At 38.4% G+C, this 20,885-nt stretch overlaps 1 protein-coding gene across 1 annotated transcript in view; it reads right to left on the minus strand.

Moving 5' to 3' along the window:
- FAM91A1 (family with sequence similarity 91 member A1) overlaps window positions 1-20,684 on the minus strand; it is a 39,145-nt gene extending 18,461 nt beyond the window's left edge. Inside the window, exons 1-14 of the mRNA XM_026703629.2 lie at window positions 20,440-20,684; window positions 17,019-17,103; window positions 15,755-15,906; window positions 14,802-14,859; window positions 13,739-13,806; window positions 11,817-11,930; window positions 11,279-11,369; window positions 9,078-9,140; window positions 7,042-7,148; window positions 5,091-5,129; window positions 4,846-4,958; window positions 2,500-2,618; window positions 959-1,071; window positions 663-749 (exon numbers count right to left, since the gene is read on the minus strand). Of these exons, the coding sequence (XP_026559414.2) occupies window positions 663-749; window positions 959-1,071; window positions 2,500-2,618; window positions 4,846-4,958; window positions 5,091-5,129; window positions 7,042-7,148; window positions 9,078-9,140; window positions 11,279-11,369; window positions 11,817-11,930; window positions 13,739-13,806; window positions 14,802-14,859; window positions 15,755-15,906; window positions 17,019-17,103; window positions 20,440-20,511 (1,281 nt within the window). The 5' untranslated portion in view covers window positions 20,512-20,684. The remainder of the gene's footprint in view (window positions 1-662; window positions 750-958; window positions 1,072-2,499; window positions 2,619-4,845; window positions 4,959-5,090; window positions 5,130-7,041; window positions 7,149-9,077; window positions 9,141-11,278; window positions 11,370-11,816; window positions 11,931-13,738; window positions 13,807-14,801; window positions 14,860-15,754; window positions 15,907-17,018; window positions 17,104-20,439) is intronic.
- Window positions 20,685-20,885: the final 201 nt, after the last annotated feature.

Genomic DNA, 20,885 nt, shown 5'->3' on the forward strand with positions numbered 1-20,885 from the left:
AATCTGGCTTTCCCATTGACTTCGCTTGTCAAGAGGTCTTAAAAAATGAACACATGACCCCTGGACAGTGCAACTGTCAAAAATACATGCCAGTTGCCTGAATTTTGATCATGTGACCATGCAGATGATGCAACAATTGTAAGTGTGAAAAAGGGTCACTAGTTACTTTTTTTCAGTGCCGTTGTAACCTTAAATGGTCACTAAATGAATGATTGTAAGTCAAGGACTATCTGTAATGAGCAAAGCTTTTTCGTATTTTTTTTCCTAGCAATTCAATTATCCAGGGTTTCAGTTATGTTTGATACAACACCCCCGACCATGTGCTGAGGTATACTAGGAAAATAAATGGGGGTGGGATAGAGGGAGAATATATTATTGCTTAATATGGGCAATATTATTTCTACATGCCTGCCAACTGGATCCAGCACCTCAAGCAGGTTTCTATAATCCTATTAACTGTCCCAAAGTTTTGTCTTTGTCAAGCAGGGAAAGGAAGAAAGGTCACAGTAGTATGATCTTTGGATTTTGAGGAGTGACTTGTATGCTGTAACTAGAAAGACTTTAATGCAAGACAGTATTCCTGTCACATTTTGATCACTGCCACAAGAACTGTGCTGTGTAAAAACTCACAGGGGTCAGGGTTGTTGTTTGTTTTTTTTTACCTTTTCAAGTTCCACCAGAAAACTGTCCAGTGACTCATCGGACAGTTTTCCTACTTCAAACATGGTGACTGCATGACTTTTCAAATTCTGCAAGACAAAAATGCAACATTACTCATTTGCAGATATAATTAAGAGGTAAAAAGCACCTAGAAGAAGAACATAGATTAAAAATCCCTCTTGAATGCCATTTGTGATAATCAGCGCTTTAAAACTGATCCACAATCCCGTTTAAAATAAAAGAAATCCAAGGACACTCCAACATCTTGAGTTCAACCAGACTGAGCAAGTTATCTTACCGGCGAAAGATTCCCCATCATTAAAAAGGCCGTCAGAGTTGAATCGAAGAGGAATGCTATCCTCTTTGTGTGTGCAGTAGATAGACTTAAGCTGTTCACACTGGCTGTGTCACCTTGGAAAGCAAAAAAAAAAAAATATATATTAAAAAATCAATCCAATAGAAAAGGAATTCTACGAATTGGAACTACCTACCCTATTTTTGGACTCACCACCTAGTTGGGGTAGCGTCAAATAGTGTGATGGACAGCTTGCCAAACTGAGCAAATCGCTCTCTACTGCCCTCATCCACCAGCCATTGGGACATGCTCTAAATAAGGGGTCCCCAACCTTGGCAAATTTAAGACTTCAACTCCCAGAATTCCTCAGCCAGAGAAGCCGACTGGAATTGAAGTCCACAAGTCTTAAAGTTGCCAAGGCTGGAGACCCCTGCTCTAAATCAGCTGATGTGCTATTATACTGTAGGTTTGTGTCACTCTTGCAATTAAAACCTGAAACACTACACAGAGCTTACAACTTACTTACAACAGTCTACTTACAACCATTCATTTAGTAGCCGTCTGAAGTTGCAAAGGCAATTGTAAAAAGTGACTTATGACTGATACTCATACTTATGACTGTTACAGCAATCCTACAGTCATGTGTTCAAATTATGGGCACATGGCAACATTTGTGGCATCCTGGCATCGTATGATCTCCATTTGAGATCTTGTCTTTCTGACAAGCAAAGTCTTAATAACAGCTTAACAACTATGCTTTTCACTTAACAATTTCAGTGATTCAGTTAACAATCACGGCAAAAAAGGCCCTAAAACTCAACTCGCTTAACCACCATCTTGCTTAGAAATGGTCCCAATTGTGGTCGTAAGTCGAGGATTATCTGTATAGTACTTAAGCACCAAACATGATAGTGAATAAGGCCTTAAGTATCCCAGCATATCTAACAGCCAATGCTCAGGTGCTCTGAAATGCAAATAGGCTGTGAGAAATATCAAGGCAAGAAATTTAATTGACAGAAAATCCTGTGTATCACAATCATAGTATCTGTGGGCAATTCTGACTACGTTAGGCAGCAGAGACACTACATTGGGTGCTTTCTTATTTGGGTAAGGTGCCTTGAATAACCTAACAAAAGCCACATTTCCTTTGGCTTTCAGCTGGAGATAAGACAAGACACATCCTTCCTGCAGAGTTCTACAAATGTAGTGGTTTAGCGTGAGATAAGGATGGAATCTTCACCTTAAAAGAATACAGGGAGATTCATCCACAAAATATACCGTAATCTACTGCATGGTGTTTTTTTTTTTTCTTAATCAGTGGCTCCCACTTCACTGCTAGGTTCCCTACCCCACCCCCCTTCAATGCCGCTTGCTCTCCAAGACTGGCATGTCTGAAACAAATCCTTGCAATTCCTGCAGTCAGTGAAAGAATCCCTGCGACACGTTGCCAGCAGAGATCAGAAAATGCCAGGCCTATTAATGAGAGGCACGGAATGGTATGAACGGCAACTAGTAAACTAGCAGTCAGCACCGAAATTGCTCACCTTGGTCATCTTGACTGTTGGTATCTGTATCGGTGGCAGAAGAGCCAGCCTCTTGGACAGGACTCCTGCTTTCTCCACTCTCCCAGGATAACAGCATCTTCTGTGGGTCCAGGGTTGTTCTGACAAGGGGGAAAATGTGCCATAGGGAAGAGTCTTATTGGATCAGATCAAAAGACTTCCTAATCTGGAATCTTGTAAGTCAAGCTTCTGCCTCCTGAGGAGTCTACAAACAGGATCTGAGACAGAAGATCCCTCCCGCCGCTGTGCCCCAGCAACTGATCTGAATGACTGAGGTTGTGAAAATAGGCGGAACGGTCATCTCAAAATAGAATAACCATTCTAGAAGTCCACAGGCTCTCAGCAGAGATTTGAGTTATGTTTTTAGGCTCTTACAGTCCCAACGTTCACTATCCGAGCTTCTAGCTTGCTATCACTGAACCCACAGACTAAATTAGACTTCTCTGGGGAATTGGTTTTAATCAGTGAAAAGGAAAAAAAACTATTTATTTGTGAAGCGATTCTGTAGAACAAAGTTTTGGAAATGGAAAGATGTAAAGGTGCTTTTCCTTTGTGACAATGAGTGGCAGCCTTTTTAGCTGTGTGTTTGACAGTTTAAAGAGGCTCCATTGAATTCAAAGGCTTTTATTTGTAGGCATGTATAGGATTAGACTCTGTACTTTGCTGATTTCATCATAAAATCAAACTGCATCAGAACTTTACTAGGAGTTTGCAAAGGACATAAGGTCCTTGAAAAGGAAAGCTCTTTTTTATATGCCCAAGAGATAAAAATTGATGGTGCTGGAATGCAATCCATAAGGGTCTGTGATATACTTCTTGCTATGTTTCACAATAAGATTACAGTAAACTAGCCAAGTTTTTCTTTAAAGTGGCAGTTTCTTCATGTTCACCTTACCCAATATTTCATTAGACCACAGGTGTCAAATTTTCCATGTCACGTTGCCATCACGTGATGTTTCGCGACGTTTTTACCATTTGCGGAGCTTGGGAGGGCGCGGCCTGGTTCTGACATATCAGGCCCATGGGCTGCTAGTTTGACACATCTGCGTTAAGGCTCTTGATGTTAGGTCTTGGAAAACCAGCACGAGAATACGATTTCACTTATGACCACAACCGAGCCCAAAATTTCTGTTGCTAAGTGGGACAGTTGTTAAGTGAGTGTTGCCCTATTTTACAACCTTTCTCGCCACAGTTGGTAAGTGAATCACTGCAGTTGTTCGTAACACAGTTAAGTCAAGCTGACTTCCCCACTGGCTTTGCTTGTCAGAAGGCCGCAAAAGGGGATCACATGACTGTCCTAATTCTGAACCAGTTGCCAAGCATCTGAATTCTGATCACGTGACCATGGGGATATTGCAACGGTTGTAAGTGTGGAAATGGTCATAAGTCGCTTTGTTTCAGTGCCGTTGTACCTTTGAATGGACACTAAATGAAGGGTTTTAAGTCATGGACTACTTGCATTTGAATGGAAAGCATTAAAAAAAAAACCCTCAGGTAAAAGAATTTGCCAGGAAAGACAGAGCAGCTCCCTGCTATGTTCCTTCTGCAGGCAGGCATCAATATTTTAATTCAGGCAAGGGGGCCTGAGACGGATCACTGGGTTTTCAGTTGATAAAGTAGGAAGGAGGGAAAGAAAGAGAGAGATACCATATTTGGTATTTGTTTCTCAGCACATGTCGTAATTATATTTCAATGGCATTACTGCATTTAACTTTTATCAGCTACTTTGTGGGCTGCCTTGAACATCATCTACTGATCTCTTGGTGGAAAAGCAAAATATCACTCCACCTTTTAGAAATACTTCGATTCCAAACAGTACAGTAGCTTTTGGAAGAATATTTTAGGAATACTTTGATTCCAAAAAGTACAACTACTTTTAGAAGAATATAAAGGTATCACTTGACTGCAATTTAAGGCAACGGTGTCTTTTTTGTGGCATCACAGCCATACAGGGCCACTGTACAATCCGGGGGAAAGATATAGCTCATTTTAAAAGTTGGAAATGAAAGCTATTTTTCTACCGCCAAGTTTTCTGAAGCAACTTTTTGCAAATGAGTACAACTCTCATATACATAATCCTCTACACCAGTGTTTTTCAACCTTAGCAACTTTAAGACGCCTGGATTTCAACTCCCAGAATTCTCCAGCCAGCTATCTTAAAGTTGCCAAGTTGAGAAACCTTGCTCTATGCATATTATTGACTATTATCTACTATGATTCTTCAGAACAGCGTTTGGATAAATGCTCAAACACAGAGTAAAACTGAGTTAGGAAGCTGGGAAAATTATCCTCTCTGCTTTCAGTGTAAAATTATATTTTTATACTTACTTTAGCCTGTTTATGGAGGGAACGTTCCGCCAAGATAAATGAAGATTATCCAGGTTTATTACTTGACCCTTTTTATGGGCAAACCCTAGCCGGCAATACATGGAAACAGCATTCTGGAAAAGAAAACAACATCCTTCCATCAGCATGCTGTATTTTAACAATTTTTAGAAAGAGAAAAAGAGAGACGTTGAGCAACAGAACAGTTAATCTTTTCTCTTATTTAATTAAATAAAGTGGAGGCCTACCTTTACAAGCGACAAATCAATCTCAAGGACATTTGCTAGCTGAAAAATATACAAAATAAGTAAGGTTTATTGATAATTGTGTTCATATACGTCATTTAAAATGTCACACTTATTCAATGCTGACCATATTAAGAGAGCCACATGACTGAATTATATAATGTTTTCTTGGAATATTTAACAACATTTCATCATGGTGAAATAAAAGCAACCAATGAACTCATCGCCCTGGTCAACTGGCTAGCGTTCAAATACTATTGTAAATACATTTCAAGTGTTTAGCAGAGGCTTAAGATATCAATACATTCCGCAATGATAAATCTGCAGCACCTTATGGAAAATGCATTCTTACACAATTTCAATCTCAGCAGCTTTCATGCAATTGGAAGCAGTACAATATATATTTCGAAACCCCTTTGGGCCTAAAGTCCCTTGGCCCAAAATTTGGTTGATAGTCTGATCTAGCATAAATTAGCTTTGTTTGTTAATGTGAAGGCAGATTTCAGAGAAGTAAGTTGAAGTATTTTCAGAGCTACAGTTCATTTTACAGTCATTTCAAGGATTTATGACATGTAGCTAGGAATCTGAGTTAATCATACTTTCTATTGGAAAATGTTTTCCATTAGCACAAAAACGGTGAGGGAGAAGTAGCACGTTCTTCTGGTTATTTTTCCAAGATCGCACAGCGATCTTACACCATCATCTCCATAATTGTTGTGGTTAGCCAGCAGCAGGTGTGGATGGCTGAGGAGAGTGAGGACTCAGATGAGGGGCCAGGACCATTAGGGAATGGACTGCTGGCTTTAGAGATTGTGGGGGCTGGCAGCAGCGATGAGGAGGTTCCTGAGGAGCCTGTGCCAAGTGTGTGTGCGCCCAGGGCTGCTCGCAGGAAAGAGCAGCTGCAGCAGCACGGGTGAGTTGGGAGTAAGGCTGCAAGGTAATGGCCCCTCCTTCAAGAAGATAAAAGCCAGCTGTGAATCGGACGTTCTTTGCAGGAAGCAAAGATGTTATGAAACTCGAGCCTCGTGGACATTGCAGTATCTGAGTTGGTATTTGAAGACTCTTGAGTTGTAAAATATTTCTAGGTAACCTTATCTGTTATTTTTGGCAGCCTTGCACAGTTTTGGCGAGGCTCATGCTTATCAAAGTTAATTAGTTTACAGCAGCCTTTTAACCGGGGATTCATAAGAATCATTTAAAGGTTTCTGTTCCCTTTGGTTTGTGTTTGTTTTATTGGGAAAGGGTTTGGGTCAGAACAGTAATAAGAGATTGAGTGGAGATGATGGGAAGGTCACAAACTGGCTCCTCATGAGACTAGTGGCATCAAATGGTTGAGAAGTTGTTAAGTGAAACATTCGTTAAGTGAGTTTTGCCCCATTTTACGATCTTTCCTGCCACCGTTGTTAAGTGAATCACTGTACTGATTATGAAGTGAATCTGGCTTCCCCATTAACTTTGCTTGTCAGAAGGTCGCAAAAAGACGATCACATGACCACTGCAACCGTCATAAATATGAACCCGCCGCCAAGCATCTGAATTTTGATCACAGGATTATGGGGATGCTGGAAAGGTTGAAACTGTGAAAAACGGTCATAATTCACTTTTTTTCAGTGCCGTTGTAACTTTGAACGATCACTAAACGAACCATTGTAACTCGAGGACTATTTGTACTGAGGACTAAAAGGCGGCGTCTGTCTGCAGTCCTGGGAAAACTGTTGCCAACCCACTACAACAACCAATTGATTGTTTGTTTATATTTTCACAATTTATATTTATATGGTTGCTCATTTCATCCATGGGACTCTGGGCAGCTACAGGAATTAAAATTCACTACAATATAAATTGAGGAAAAAATCAAATAAAAATCTAAATAAGTAGAAGCTTCTGAGCACTGATTTCTCGCCTCAGATAAAAGCGTTGATTTATCACCTCAGAGAAGTATTGAAAGACTTACCTCTGCGACGTTTGTGTGTTCGTCTATGGAAACAAATATCTTGTACAGCAGAGTTTCAAAATAATCTCCCTGCACTCTGTTCATAACAAATCCTTCCAGTGGTGGCACTGAAAAGAAAAGCTATGTTTTTAAGGATATTGTTAGGTAGAAAAAAGAAATGCCGTTTTAATCAAAGTAAGAATACAAAATAGAATTCCTGCTTCTGTCTCAGAAGAGAAATTGGCCTTTCATAAATGAATGAGATACAGACTTACACTTATTTTTCTACTTCTGCATTAGCACATACAGGTAGTCCTTGACTTACAACCATAGTGAATCCCCGCATTTCTATTGCTAAGTGAGGCAGTTATTGAGTTTTGCCCCATTTTCCCACCTCTCTTCCTACAGTTGTTAAGTGAATGACTTCAGTTGTGACATTAGTAATATGGTTGTTAAGTGAATCTGGCTTTCCCATTGACTTTGATTGCCAGAAGGTTGCAAACGGAGATCATATGACCCTGGGATGTTTTAACCGCCAAAAAATTACATGCTGGTTGCCAAGTGCCCGAATTTTGATCGCATGACCACGGGGATGCTGCAACGGTCATTAAGTGTGAAAAACAATCATAATTCACCTTTTGCATTGTTATAACTTTGAACGGTCACTAAATGAACAGTTGTAAGCTGAGAATTATCTCTATGAAATGCGTAAATGGGACATATCCATCACACATATACTGTAAGTGTCAGGATTCTAGCAATTACCCTAATTAAATCATGATTCTAGAGCCGAACTTCAAGAAACTTCAAGGGATTTATTACAGGCGACATACTGGCACTGCCCTGTATGAAGCCAACTCTGGCATATGTAATTCATAAACGATTCTCCAATTGAGCACATTCATGGGCTAGGTGTCATCATCCACGTTCTCCAATTAATTTGCGGACAAAAGCTCCGGTATTTTAGTTACAATTTTTTAAAGCTAAGAGTTGGAATGTACTTTCACTTTTAAACTGCTGCACTGCTCTTCCAGACTTCCTTCCTCCCCCTTCCCTTTTTTTATGGCAACTACTAAAACAGGCATAGGAATGTTTTATAAGTTGACAGTAAGGCTTTTCAACATGAAAATTCTCATGTAATATTCCTGTACAATTGTTGCCCTTGGACTTTATTGGGTTTTTTTTATTACTGATAATGATAATGAAGCAAACGCATTTGCTCACAGTTTTTTTCTTTAGCTTTCAAATAGGCTAGGAAGAGGATATAGGGTGAAGGGTAATGAAATAATATATGGTTAGAACAAGCGCTGTTTCCTCCTTCTAACTATGACTTAGGATCAGTCAACAAAAGCTAAATTATGGAATATGCAACAATATCAAAGTGTTTTGGCAGGCAATGAAACTGAAATCTGGAATTCAGCATCATTATGTCATTAAACCATTAAGTCAACTGTCTACAGCAGGGGTTCCTGGGCTGTGGTCCCTTTGGAACCCGGCCCCATATGCATGTGGGGGCGCATGCTTGCGTGCCTAACGTAGGGCCTGTCAAATTTTTCAACTTTCAATTTCCAAACATTAGAGGTGCTCACAGGTTGTGACACGCCTTGGGGATTGTAAAGGTATTTTGGTTTCTTTAATATAACTTAGAGGTGCTTGATAAGTAACTACATGAATATAACTTTTTAAAAATGTTTGTTTCATGCTGCATAGCTCCACTTGCACAAGCAACAGGTGAGTGCACGGAAGCATCCCCCCCCCCCCGCCAGTCTGCAAAGCCAGAAATAATGGAGACCGCTGGTCTATTGAGATTCTCAGTCACCCGCGTCATGATTGTCCCAAAGTTGCTTTTTCAAAAGGCAACTTGACTTTGTTCTTCCTTGAAGATGTTTTGCTTCTCATCCAAGAAGCTTCTTCAGTTCTGACAGTTTCTTCAAGGAAAAACAAAGTCAAGTTGCCTTTTGAAAAAGCTCCTTTGGGATATTAAGTCAGTTAAACTATTATATGTTTAATTGTATCAATGTCCTGAACAGGTTTTTTTTTAAAAAAGTTACACTTACCTGCTATGCAACTGTCATCGGATATTGGTACATCAAGGTAAATAAACCCCTTATTATATAAGCCTAGGGATACAAAAAAGAACCCCATTATTGTAACAGATTCTCATGCAGTGTCTTCAATTTGTTGTGCTGAGAAACAAAGAACGTGAGACAGAGTTCAGAAAATGGTACATGGAATACTGACAGTTATGTTCACATTTTCCTCTAGTTCTAATTAAATCCAGTTGCTGTTTTGAAAATTAACCCCAATTGCTACATGCATGGCACAGTACTGGATAGAGGTGCTAGTAAGACAGGATACATCGATGGCACAGACTTGAGAGACATAAAACTCATTCTCTAAAGCAGCCTTCTCAACTTTGGCAACTTTAGGATACCTGGGTTCTGAGACCTCTTAAAGTTAACTTTAATAATTTTTTGAGTTGAAATGCAAACATCTTAAAGTTGCCAAGGTTGAGAAACACGGCTCTAAAGTATCCTTCCTTAACATGATTCTTTCTTCAAGACTGAAATTAATGGACTAGGAAACATGGGTGCACACACACACACACACACACACACACACACACAATTATGCACAAACACACAATGTAAGCATGTTGCTTTTTCGATGAGAGATTTCCTTTGAACATATTCAGATGAAAGTTCCAAAACAAAAGCAGCTGGGAAATTACAGTATAATTACAATTTTATTATCCTTATGCAATATTTGCTTAAAATATGATTCATTAAAATCCAAATCCATCTCTGAACAAGAATTAAATGTACATGCATGTAATGAATTACATGTACTTTTATTGTACATTAAGCATACATTTCATAACTCTGTTCTCTAAAGAGCTTGGGGAAAAAAGACATTTTAGCTGAAGAAGTATCTGCAGTGAAACCTTGCTGTAACAGACCAGTAGACAGGAGTTATGTCCATTATTTCCAAATGCCTGTTAAATTGTCAGTTATGTTATTTGCAGCAGTTTACAATGTTATGTCCATTTGCATAATGATCTCATTTAGGGTTAATGATATTATTATGCCAATTGCCAGAAATGATGTGAAATTAATATAAATTTAATTTCCTTCAGGAAGATGCCTGGATAGAAATTTGGTTAACTGCATTCAAAACCCATTTAAATTGGTTTTGTTAAAATGTGGTTTCACTGTTTATCAATTGTCACACATAATTATGCTAAAATCTCAAGTGTTATAAAAAAGAATTTGTTGGTTTTGTGTGATGCTCAAATATTTCAGACAGATTACATTTTGCAACTAAATTCCAGCAGCATGATTCAGATGATTGAGACACTTATTCCATGAGCTGGAAGAGTTTTTTTTTTAAATTATTAAGGCTATTTGCAAATATGGCACAGCAAAACTATTTTCTAAATTGAAGAGAAATCCCAAATAACACCTGACTCAGCACTGGGATCAGCTGTTCTAACAAAGATACAGAATAACAGACTTATAAGGGATCTCAGAGGTCTTCTAGTCCAACCCCCTGCTCGGACAGGAAGCTCTATATCATTTCAGACAAATGGTTGTCCCATCTCTTCTTAAAAACCTCCAGTGTTGGAGCATCTACATCATCTGGAGACAAGTCATTCCAATGATTAATTGTTCTAATTATCAGGAAATTTCTCCTTAGTTCTAGGTTGCTTCTCTCAATTAATTTTAATTCACTGCTTCTTGTTGGCATTCAGGTGCTTTGGAGAATAGGGTGAACATCTCTTCTTTGTGGCAGCCCCTTAGATATTGGAAGACTGCTATCATGTCATGCCCTAGTCCTTGTTTTCATGAAACTAGACATACCTCATTCTTGCAACCATTCTTCATACGTTTTAGCCTCCAGTCTCATAATCATCTTTGTTGCTCTTCTCTGCACTCTTTCTAGAGTCTCAACATCAATTTTACATCATGGTGACCAAAATTGGATGCCATATTCCTGGATGCAGATGTTGAGACTCTAGAAACAGTAAAGAGCAACAAAGATGATTAGGTAGTCTTACCAAGGCATTATAAAGTGGTATTAACACTTCACGTAATCTTGATAAAAACGGGAAAAAAATCATACAGCAAAAGGTAAACGCTCAAATTATTCTCTACTCATTGATTCTCTATAATATGGATGCTTTCCAATATTTTAACTTCAAAAATAATATGCAAAAATTACTCTTTAGTTTGGAAGAAAAAAAAAACATGTAACTCACTGTGAACAATATTGTAGTCCAGGATTCCAGCAAGCTGAGGACCTGAATCAATGATTTTATCAACTGCAGTTTTTTCACAGGGTGTGCATATCTAATGGGAAAAGTGTGTATTAAATAATGTATGCATAAGGTTTTAAAAATTATTTGATGTAGAATGGGCAACGAAGAACACAATCTATGCCTATGCTGAGAACCCACTGTTTGATTCAATGCTAAATTTTCCATTAGAAAAAGATGCATGTTTTCTATCATGTTAATTCGGGATCTCTTAATGAAATTGTACTTAGTAGGAAGATATAGATAGATAAAATATATATATTTGAAACACTGCATAATTAAGTTTATGAAATTAAGCCACAGTTTATTGCTGCTGTGATTTTCAAGCAATTTTATCAAACATAATTCACCAAAACAAAAAGTTTCTGATCATAACAGCTCAGGTTTTTAGGTTCATGATTTCGAAGTGGAGGTAAATTTTTAGCAGTCCACCCACAAAGCGTAACTTTAACTAAGCTTGAAAAAATAATTTTATTTATACCTTAATGTCATCCTCTGTGATATAACCGGCTTGTACTACCCACCAAGCTTCAATGGCAATTTCTACTGGTTTCATGGGTAGCAGATCACGGGCAGTTTTCCTTCTAAAAAATTTCTGAAATGGTTTAAGAAGGAATTAGGTTTTCAAATGCAGAACACTCAAAACCTTTAACCACTGATAAGACTCTCTTTATCATTCAGCCTTGTTTCTGGCTGGGGAATTCTGGGAGTTGAAGTCCCCAAGTCTTAAAGTTGCAAGACCTCTGATGTAGACTGAAGTGAGAGACTGTAGTAGGTTCTGGTCCATATTTCAGTTTCCACCCACATAAATCTAAGTTCTTTTTAACTGAAGCACATGCATCCATCTGAGAAAAAAGTATTTGTGTGTATTTTTTAGAAGCCAAAGACAATGATAATAAATACATAGGGATAAGGATTATAGATATCCAGAGCCTACAAATTAAGCTTTGCATCAGGGGTACCCAAACTCACTGACCCCCCTCTTTGCGAAGGTTTAGATTGGTCACCAACTCCCAGACATTTATTATATGAAAATAATTTATTAAATACTGCTTTAATTGATAAGAGTTCCAACGCTTATGAAAATCCCTTCAACCCATGGAGCTGATCATTCTGGAGAACCCTGCCTTTCTTGGTCACATTAATCACCTTTGTTCTCTTTACTGTATTGTATTATACATGGACCTGCCATCGCCATCATTAGAGAGCTCTTCTTAGCCAATGTTGAAATAATTTTATTAGCTGCCCATTCATTTTAGGATATACAAGCCTCAACTTAGAACAGTTTGTTTAGTGACCGTTCAAAGTTACAGCGTCACTGAAAAACGTGACTTATGACCATTTTTCACACTTACATTGTAGGATCTCCATGGTCAAGTGATCAAAATTCAGATGCTTGGCAACCGACTCACATTTATGACGGTTGCATTGTCCCAGGGTCACTTTTTTTGACCTTTTCAATGGGAAAGCCAGATTCACTTAACAACAGCATTACTAATTTAACAACTGCACTGATTTATTTAACAACCATAGCAAGAGAGGTTGTAATATGGGGGCAAAATTCACCTAAAAACTGTCTCACTTAACAACATAATTTTTGGGCTCAGCTGTGGTCATTAGTCAAGGACTGCCCATAATTGAAAAATGCAGAGGTTTACCTTCCAAGCCATAAGTGAAAGAAAGAAAGCTTTCCGTGTGCTAAGATTTATCAGAAGCACTTTTCCAAGGAAACTGAGCAAGCAACTGGTTTCAGAAATCTCTTTGGAGTGAGGCACACAATTTATTTTCCAAGCTGTTTCTGAAGGCTGGGATCTTTTTGATTTCCCAAGATTTTAAAGCTATTCAGCCAAACTGAATCCATCTCCCTATTGGAGCACTTTTATTTCTGGGAAAGTGATTCAGTCACACATTTATAATATTGTGTGATCAGTGCTACCATGTTCTTTTTATTTTAGGTGCATTCTGTTGAAAGGCAGGGTATATTTTTTAATCAATAAATAGATATCAAAGATGTGCAAGATGATGGCAGGATATTTACTGCCATATTTACATTCCCTCCAGAATTTGAGAGAAAGCCATAGACTAAAAAAAAAATGACCCTTGTAACTTGGCAAAGATGACCAGATACAAACAGTGGCAAGCCAGTATCTCATAAACTGCCAACTGTAACCTGCCAAAACAAACTGTCCTTGTGGGTAGCCTCATAACTCACCAAGCCAAAGAACTGGAAATCGGAAAACACTCCTTTTAGCTTGCAAAAAAACCCAAAACAAAACAAAACAAAACAAAACAAAACAGGCTAGGGACAGTACGAGTGCTCAAAACTATGAACATATTTGTTTTTATATCAACTTCTAAAGAAGAGGCCAACAGTAGATCAAATGGAGAAAATAGAATACATACTTTTGATGACCTACATTGGTTCATCAGATCAATATACTGGTTTCTTCCTATGCCAAGAAGCCTTAAGCCTGGGGAAAAAAATAAAAAAGCGATAAATCTCTTAAAAACAGAAATCTATTTTGAGAGAAACTATTACTAATATGCAACATTGCTTCCCCCTCCCCTTCTTTTTGCTCTACAACCCAAAAAGGCACCCATAAATGGGCAAAACAATAGATTTATCTGAACGTCATTTGTCATTAAAATAACATTCAGTTGAAGACAGTCATTATATTCTGGCTGATTGAAAACAAGCATTTTGTCTGGAATTATCGTGCATTTTTATAAGTCTAATAATCTAAACATCAATTACATTCATCCTTGATGCAAAAGTTACGTAAGAACTTTATCTGAAGGACATCTGTTTGAAAGCAGTTGTTTTTAAGTTAGAACAAAGAAGGCCTTCTTAATTCTCCTACAACTTGGAAGATTTCAAACAAAATATATATCCTTGTAACAGCTTTTATCGAAGACAAGCATTGTTTTTAAAGTTTGTCCTGGAATTCTGAGCTTTTAATCCAAGATCTGTATTTGTGCAATGGAAAAGAGAACCAGTATACCTGCAAGAGTCATTTATTATAAGTTATAACAATCTAACTAGAACATTAGTTAATCAGAAAACTAAACAAAGATAGATACATTATTCAGAGCACTGGTCAGTTGACAGCAAACTCTGTTAAAAGCCATGTTATGAACTGCAAAATGATTGCAGTAAAACCACTTAAATAATCTAAATATAACTATTATGGCTTACAGCTGAGACAATAAACAGCTATTTAACAGTCATCTGATCATGGATAAAATTTATTTTGTTAACTTTCTCAATGTTATTCTCTTATCACTGTCTCTTTTGTTCTGTTTTCAGATGGCAGAGATTTACTATTAACTTCAAAAGCTCTCTTAAACAAGTGCTGCAACTTCAAAAATAGGAACTATCAGGCAGCTGGACTTTTGAAAGTAGGAAATTATTTTTAAAAACTAGGCACTTATTTAACACGTAAACAGAATGTAAGTTTATACTCACAGTCTGCAGCAGTAAAATTAGGCAATGAATCATAACTTTTTTCACTGTTCATTATGTCCTTTGTGAAAAGAAAAAAAAGAAGTGCAAAGTCAATTCAATCATTGTACTATTTAAACTTTATAGCTGTATCCTGATGCTACATCAGTATGTACTGCAAATCCTAAGTCTTTTATTTCAGAAAATTGCTGATTATCACTGGAAGTTTTTAAGAAAAGACTACACAGCCACCTCTTTACAATGGCATAGGGTCCCCTGCTTGAGCAAGGGGTTGGACTGGAAGCTCCAAGCTCCCTTCCAGCTCTATTCTGATTAAAGATTGATTACTGTCACTGATAAGAAAACTGGGATTAACTGCCAATTCAATCTCATCCTCATTATATATGTTTATTCCTTTGAAGCAGCTTCCTTGATGGAAAAAAATTGAATGGAAATCCCCAAATGGAATACAACTAATGCTCGATATACAACCATTGGCGATCATTCCAAAGTTATTACTTACCTAAGAAAGGTAAGGGGTTTGCAACTCGGCTATGAAATTCCTACAGTTGGGTACCTTGCTGCAGTCATGGCCACATTTAGGGCAGTCTGCAATATCCCCTGGTCACCTGACTGCACTGTTCAACAGTTTTGTTAAAAATTGGAAGTTACTTCTGGTTTTTGAAAAAAACCAGACCATAGTGAACAATGGGCTCATTTAACAACAGATGTCATAAAATTGGGTTGTGATGAACCATTTTACGACCGCTATGACATATGACCATAATGGATAGGCTCCATTATGGTCTTATGTTGCGAACTATCTGTACTAATGAAGCTTAAGGGATATGATGTTCCCCAACGTGTACCAGTAGCCTGAGAAAAAGCAAACACTAGACATGTATTTCCAATAGGCAAACATCACACTGCAATAGAAGGAAATAGTGCATTTTTAAAGAGTATTTCTCTAAGCTTACCTCCATTATTCCTGTGTAATATGAAAAAGGTGTTATCCTCAATCCCTTCACCATGATGTCAGACAAATGGTAGGGGTACAACATAAGATGATCTCTGCTATATTTTAACAGATCCTCATAGTATTTGCGTTCATCTTTCTTGATGTGCTTAACTGGAGAAGAAATGAAATGTCAGAACAACATTAGAATGTTAGAACAGTCATTAGTTAATGATATAAAGACATCAATGCAAACTACTTTACTTGCACACAAATCTGAACAATACCCTATGCGTCTATATAAGTAAGAAACTGAAATTTGTATCCCAGTGGGAGAAAAATTATATTCTTAGTTTATTATGAAATTGTTTATTTATATTTCATCTATATGAATGGCCCATCTTTCTCAAAGAGAGACTCTTAATACTCTACCTCTGTCTATTGCAAGATTATTTTCAGCAGTACCAAATGTGCAGAGTATAAAACATAGCAATAATGTGGATGGAATTGAGATCAACACCAGAATTAAATTCCATAATTTAAATGCATAATCATTAAAAAAAATGTACCACACAATAGTTACTACATATGCAGGATTCTTTTGGGTTTGTGCTGGCCAAGGATGATGAGAACCAAAATCCTTGAAACCAAGAGGAAGCCAACAATATCATTGCTCAGAACTGAGTTTTTATATGGGACAATGTACATAATGAACACAATCATCTAAGATGTGTCCACTCTCATGGGTGCAAAAGAGGGAGAGAATGGATTAAGTTTCTAGTTTATTGACAAATGTGACCTTTTTTTCTCCTATAAATAATCAATATAAAAGTAAACAAAAAGCCTTGGTAAATAATTTTTGCTGGTATTCAGATATTAGCAACTGGTGGCATGTGGAATTAATTAAGAAAGAAGACCAATCCAAAGAATTCAATGAATACTACTTAAAATATTATCTTTAAAAAACTTCCAGAGTATTTATTTAAAGCATGCATCTCATCCATTTTGCTCAGATTCAAGATTGCTTACAAACACAAGTGATAGGTTTATTATCTACATTTGTAAAATTCTAACCAAACACCTTGCCTTTAGTTGCTCTCATTGTTTATAATGTTTTACAGAAATTAATAAGAATTGATGTAATTTCTTGATTTTCCTTCATAAACTGGCCTACGTACTTCAGCAACAAATTTTTTTATTAGGGATTGTTTTTTTCATCATAGCCAGTATTGACAACATAGTTGCCAAACATTTCCCCTTCCCCAACTCTGTATTTCTTTACTCACCTAAGTTATTTCGGTACCGAAGTTGATTGCGGATACTGTAGAGTACAACCTGCTTTTCATATTCTCGTTGTGAGTTTCCAAGACCCTATGAAGCAAACAAACCACATTCATTAGGATAAGCTAATAAAAATTTGATGAACACTTGGATGTTCAGAGATTAACACCCATTCTTTCAGCTTGAAAATACTACTCATCTTAATGGATTACTTTTCAACAAGATGCATGATTGACTAATAGTAAAATCAATGTATTTTTGCTTAAAAGGATTGTTATAAAATATGATAATAAAAAGTAGTTGGGCATTTTTAATAGATAACAGATAATCAGAGTTGGAAGAGACCTTGTAGGTCATCTAGTCCAACCCCCTGCCCAAGTGGGAGACCCTACACCATTTCTGACAAATGGCAGTCCAGTCTCTCCTTGAAAGTCTCAAGTGATGGCGCTCCCACAACTTCCAAGGGCAAGCTGTTCCATTGGTTGATTCTTCTCATTGTCAAAATGTTTCTCCAACTACAACCAATTCTTAGAATAAATTTGCCTGTAATTTGGGAAAAAAATATCTGCAGGAAAAGTTACTTGAAAGACTGTTGATTTTATTGAGGCTGGCTGTGATTCAATTATCCCGTTAATCTTATGTGGGTAACAACTGTAAGGACCTAGTACAGAACTTGTTGCGAGCAGATACAATTCTGAGAATGGAATCAGCATGAATCTCAAAACCGTAGTGGTTTCTAGCATTCAAATATCACATGATTTTTATTTAGATATTCAATTTCTATAGCCAGCCATCTCAATCAATGCCTTTATACAACATATTGTATCAAACACATCACTAAAAATCATTGAAACATATCAATGCTTTTATACAATATTGCAGACCTGTTTTTGAGAACAGTCTAAAAAAAGGCCTTCACACAATCTTTTTAAACGCCACTACTAAATATTGCCACTGTCTACACATGTGTTGAGAGCAGTCTGCATCTGAGATTGTGAAAGATAACATATCAATTATAATGCACCATATAAACTTAAACCAATAATCAGATGTATAAGATGCCAAAAATGCAGAATAAAATTTATCATTCATTATCCTGGAACTGTGGAATGAAAAATTGGAACATCCAATCTTGGAAAATCAATGCATCCAGGTTTTAAAACACAAAACATGTATGATTTAAGAATGAAATCAATTCAATATAAAGTATTATTTCATAACTTTTGGAACTCTTGAAGAAAGTTTAGAAAATGTTGGACATTTGGTCTATTCTGCTGGAATTGTATAAAATTTGATATACAACTTTACTTTTGTTTAAAACCATAGCATATGTTAATGTACTTTGGGAAAGAAATACAATAGCTAAAGATGTAAATATGAACTATATCTGTATTCTGAAAGTGACTTTGTCACTTTGTGAAGAACTTTGGCTCAACCAAGTCTGGTGCTGAGAAAGAGTATAATCTTAAGTAAACAGAAAGAAATTTCTTGATAATAAGAAATGGATTCAAGATATGAGTTGCTTTTTCATTTTCTTAAAAATTCCAATCTTTAATCTTTTCACTACTGAAAACATTAACACAATTAAATTTAACACTAAGAATTAATTAGAATGTTAATACGGCACTGATACAAGTGACATAGTTACCGGCTTGCAAAATAAATGCATGCAATTCTGCCATAAAGAGATTATAACAGCACTGATTATAACTGTTCCACATCATGTGTGTTAGAATGAGTACAAGAATGCTCATCTCTTTTAATCTGTGATGCTGGGAAAGGTGGTAGAAAAGAGGATGGCCAGCAATAAAAGGGGATGGACCCAGTTACAGCGGCAATGATGACTTGGATGATAGGTGAGCGGAAGACCTGAAAGACCAGGGGAGGGACAGATTAAGATTGAGGGACTCTATCATTGTGGTCGCTAGGAGTCAAAAATGACCTTATGGTATATAATCAATAGCACCTCAAATCAATCAAAACAGAGCTGGAAGGGACCTCGGAGATCTTCTAGTCCAATCTACTGCTCAAGCAGGAAACCCTATATCTTTTCAGACAAGTGTCTGTCCAGTCTTTTCTTAAAAACCTCCATGTTATAAAGCACCTACAACTTCTGATTAGTTGTTACCATTTAGTAATTTCAAGTTATATCTGCACAACTCCCTAACCCATAATTGGCTTAACCATGCTTTATTGAGCTAATCCAGTTAAGTGATCTTAACTAATAATGCTGTCCACACAAACTACTTAATCCAAGCGAGCTAATCACATTTTAATTCAAAGTGTTTTGTGAACTCATTTTAGACACCATCTTAATATGCTCCTGTGGCAGAGCCACAGGTAACCTGGAGCTGAGGAAACACTTGAGAGTCTCTGTAGACTCTCTCTCCAGGTCATGGTTATCCCAAAGGTGCTTTTTTTATCCATGAGGCAACTGGACTTTCTTGGGTTTTTTTTCTTTTAAAGAAAAAAAGAAATTTATATTCCTTGCAGACAGCTGGTCACTTGCATCCTTTTCGAAGCTAGTTGAAGCACTTGGAGGTTTATCTGTGTCGTCAGGGTCACAGTGCTCCTACTTCCCTCTAAAATGGGTCTTCAAATTTGACAGCTTGACTTGTGGACTTCAACTCCCAGAATTCCTCCTCCGGTCATGTTAGCTCAGGAATTCTGGGAGTTGAAGTCCACAAGTCTAAAACTTCCCAAGTTTGAAGAGCCCTGCTCTTAAAAGGAGGCAAATGACCAGCTGTCTGCAAGGAATAGAAATCCTTCCATTCCCCACCACCCTGTCAGAGCGGAAGAAGCTTCTTGGATGTCTTCAAAAGAAGAAAACGAAGTCCAGTTGCCACCTGAGGGGGAAAAAAACAGCACCTTTGGAACACTTGAGAGACTGTCTTTCTCCACCTCACTAATGGCTAATGGAAGATTAGCCAATCCTTTGGAGTAGAAAATCGTGCCTTATGTTCAACCAACACTCTTCCAGTAAAAGGGAACTGGCGTTCGGATTAACGAGGCCCTAAGTTAGTCAATGTGTCTCAAACCTGGCAACTTTAATTCATGTGGACTTCAACTCCCAGAATTCCCAGCCGGCAAAGGAGGACGCAGGCATCCACGTGCGTACCTGCCCTGGGACAAGGGTCATTGACCGGCATTGCCTTAAGCCTCCTCGGACTGCGGCTCACCCCGTTCCCAGCCCACGGGGGCGGGGGGGGGTATTGCTCGGGAGAAAGGGGAACCGCAGCCCGCTGCGCTACATCGGGAAGGAAGGAGGGCCGAAGAGGAACTTCCAGCATGGACAAGCGGGGGAAACGAACTTGACTTTTGTCTCAACCTGAGTGGGCTACGGACAGCCCGGGGGGTCAATTTCGCGGGAAGTCGGAGAGGGCTTCGTTTGAGTATGGGTGCCGGGAGGGCTCAGTCACTCGGTACCTGCTTAACGCTGGCGGGGAGACGGGCCCAGGGGTAGTTATGGCGAATGTGGAACTCCACGTCCACATTCATGGCAGGTTCCCCGGGATGGGGTGGAGAGAGCAAGGGAGAACGGACGGAGGGTTGGCGGGCCCCAGGTCCTCTTCGCGGCCGCCTCAGCCCCGCTTCTGAGGCGACCCCACGCAACTGCTCAAACTTGATTTCCGCTCTCCCTCGCCGCTTCCGCGTTGTGGACGCCGGCGGGCCCGCCCCACCATCCTACGTCAGTTCCGGCGCTGAGGCGAGTTGCGTGATGGGGGCGGGGGTTGAGGAGGAACGCGCGCGGCGGATCTATGGGGTGGTCCTGTCCAGTGAATAGAAGAGACCTGGAAGGGACCTTGGAGGTCTTCTGGTCGAGCCCCCTGCCCTCCTGTATAATGAGCAATTCCATTAGCTGTAATAGTTCC

The sequence above is a fragment of the Pseudonaja textilis genome, chromosome 3 (genome assembly GCF_049901715.1).
Source record: "Pseudonaja textilis isolate UNSWEBS1 chromosome 3, rPseTex1.2, whole genome shotgun sequence".
Classification (NCBI taxonomy): Eukaryota; Metazoa; Chordata; class Lepidosauria; order Squamata; family Elapidae; genus Pseudonaja; species Pseudonaja textilis.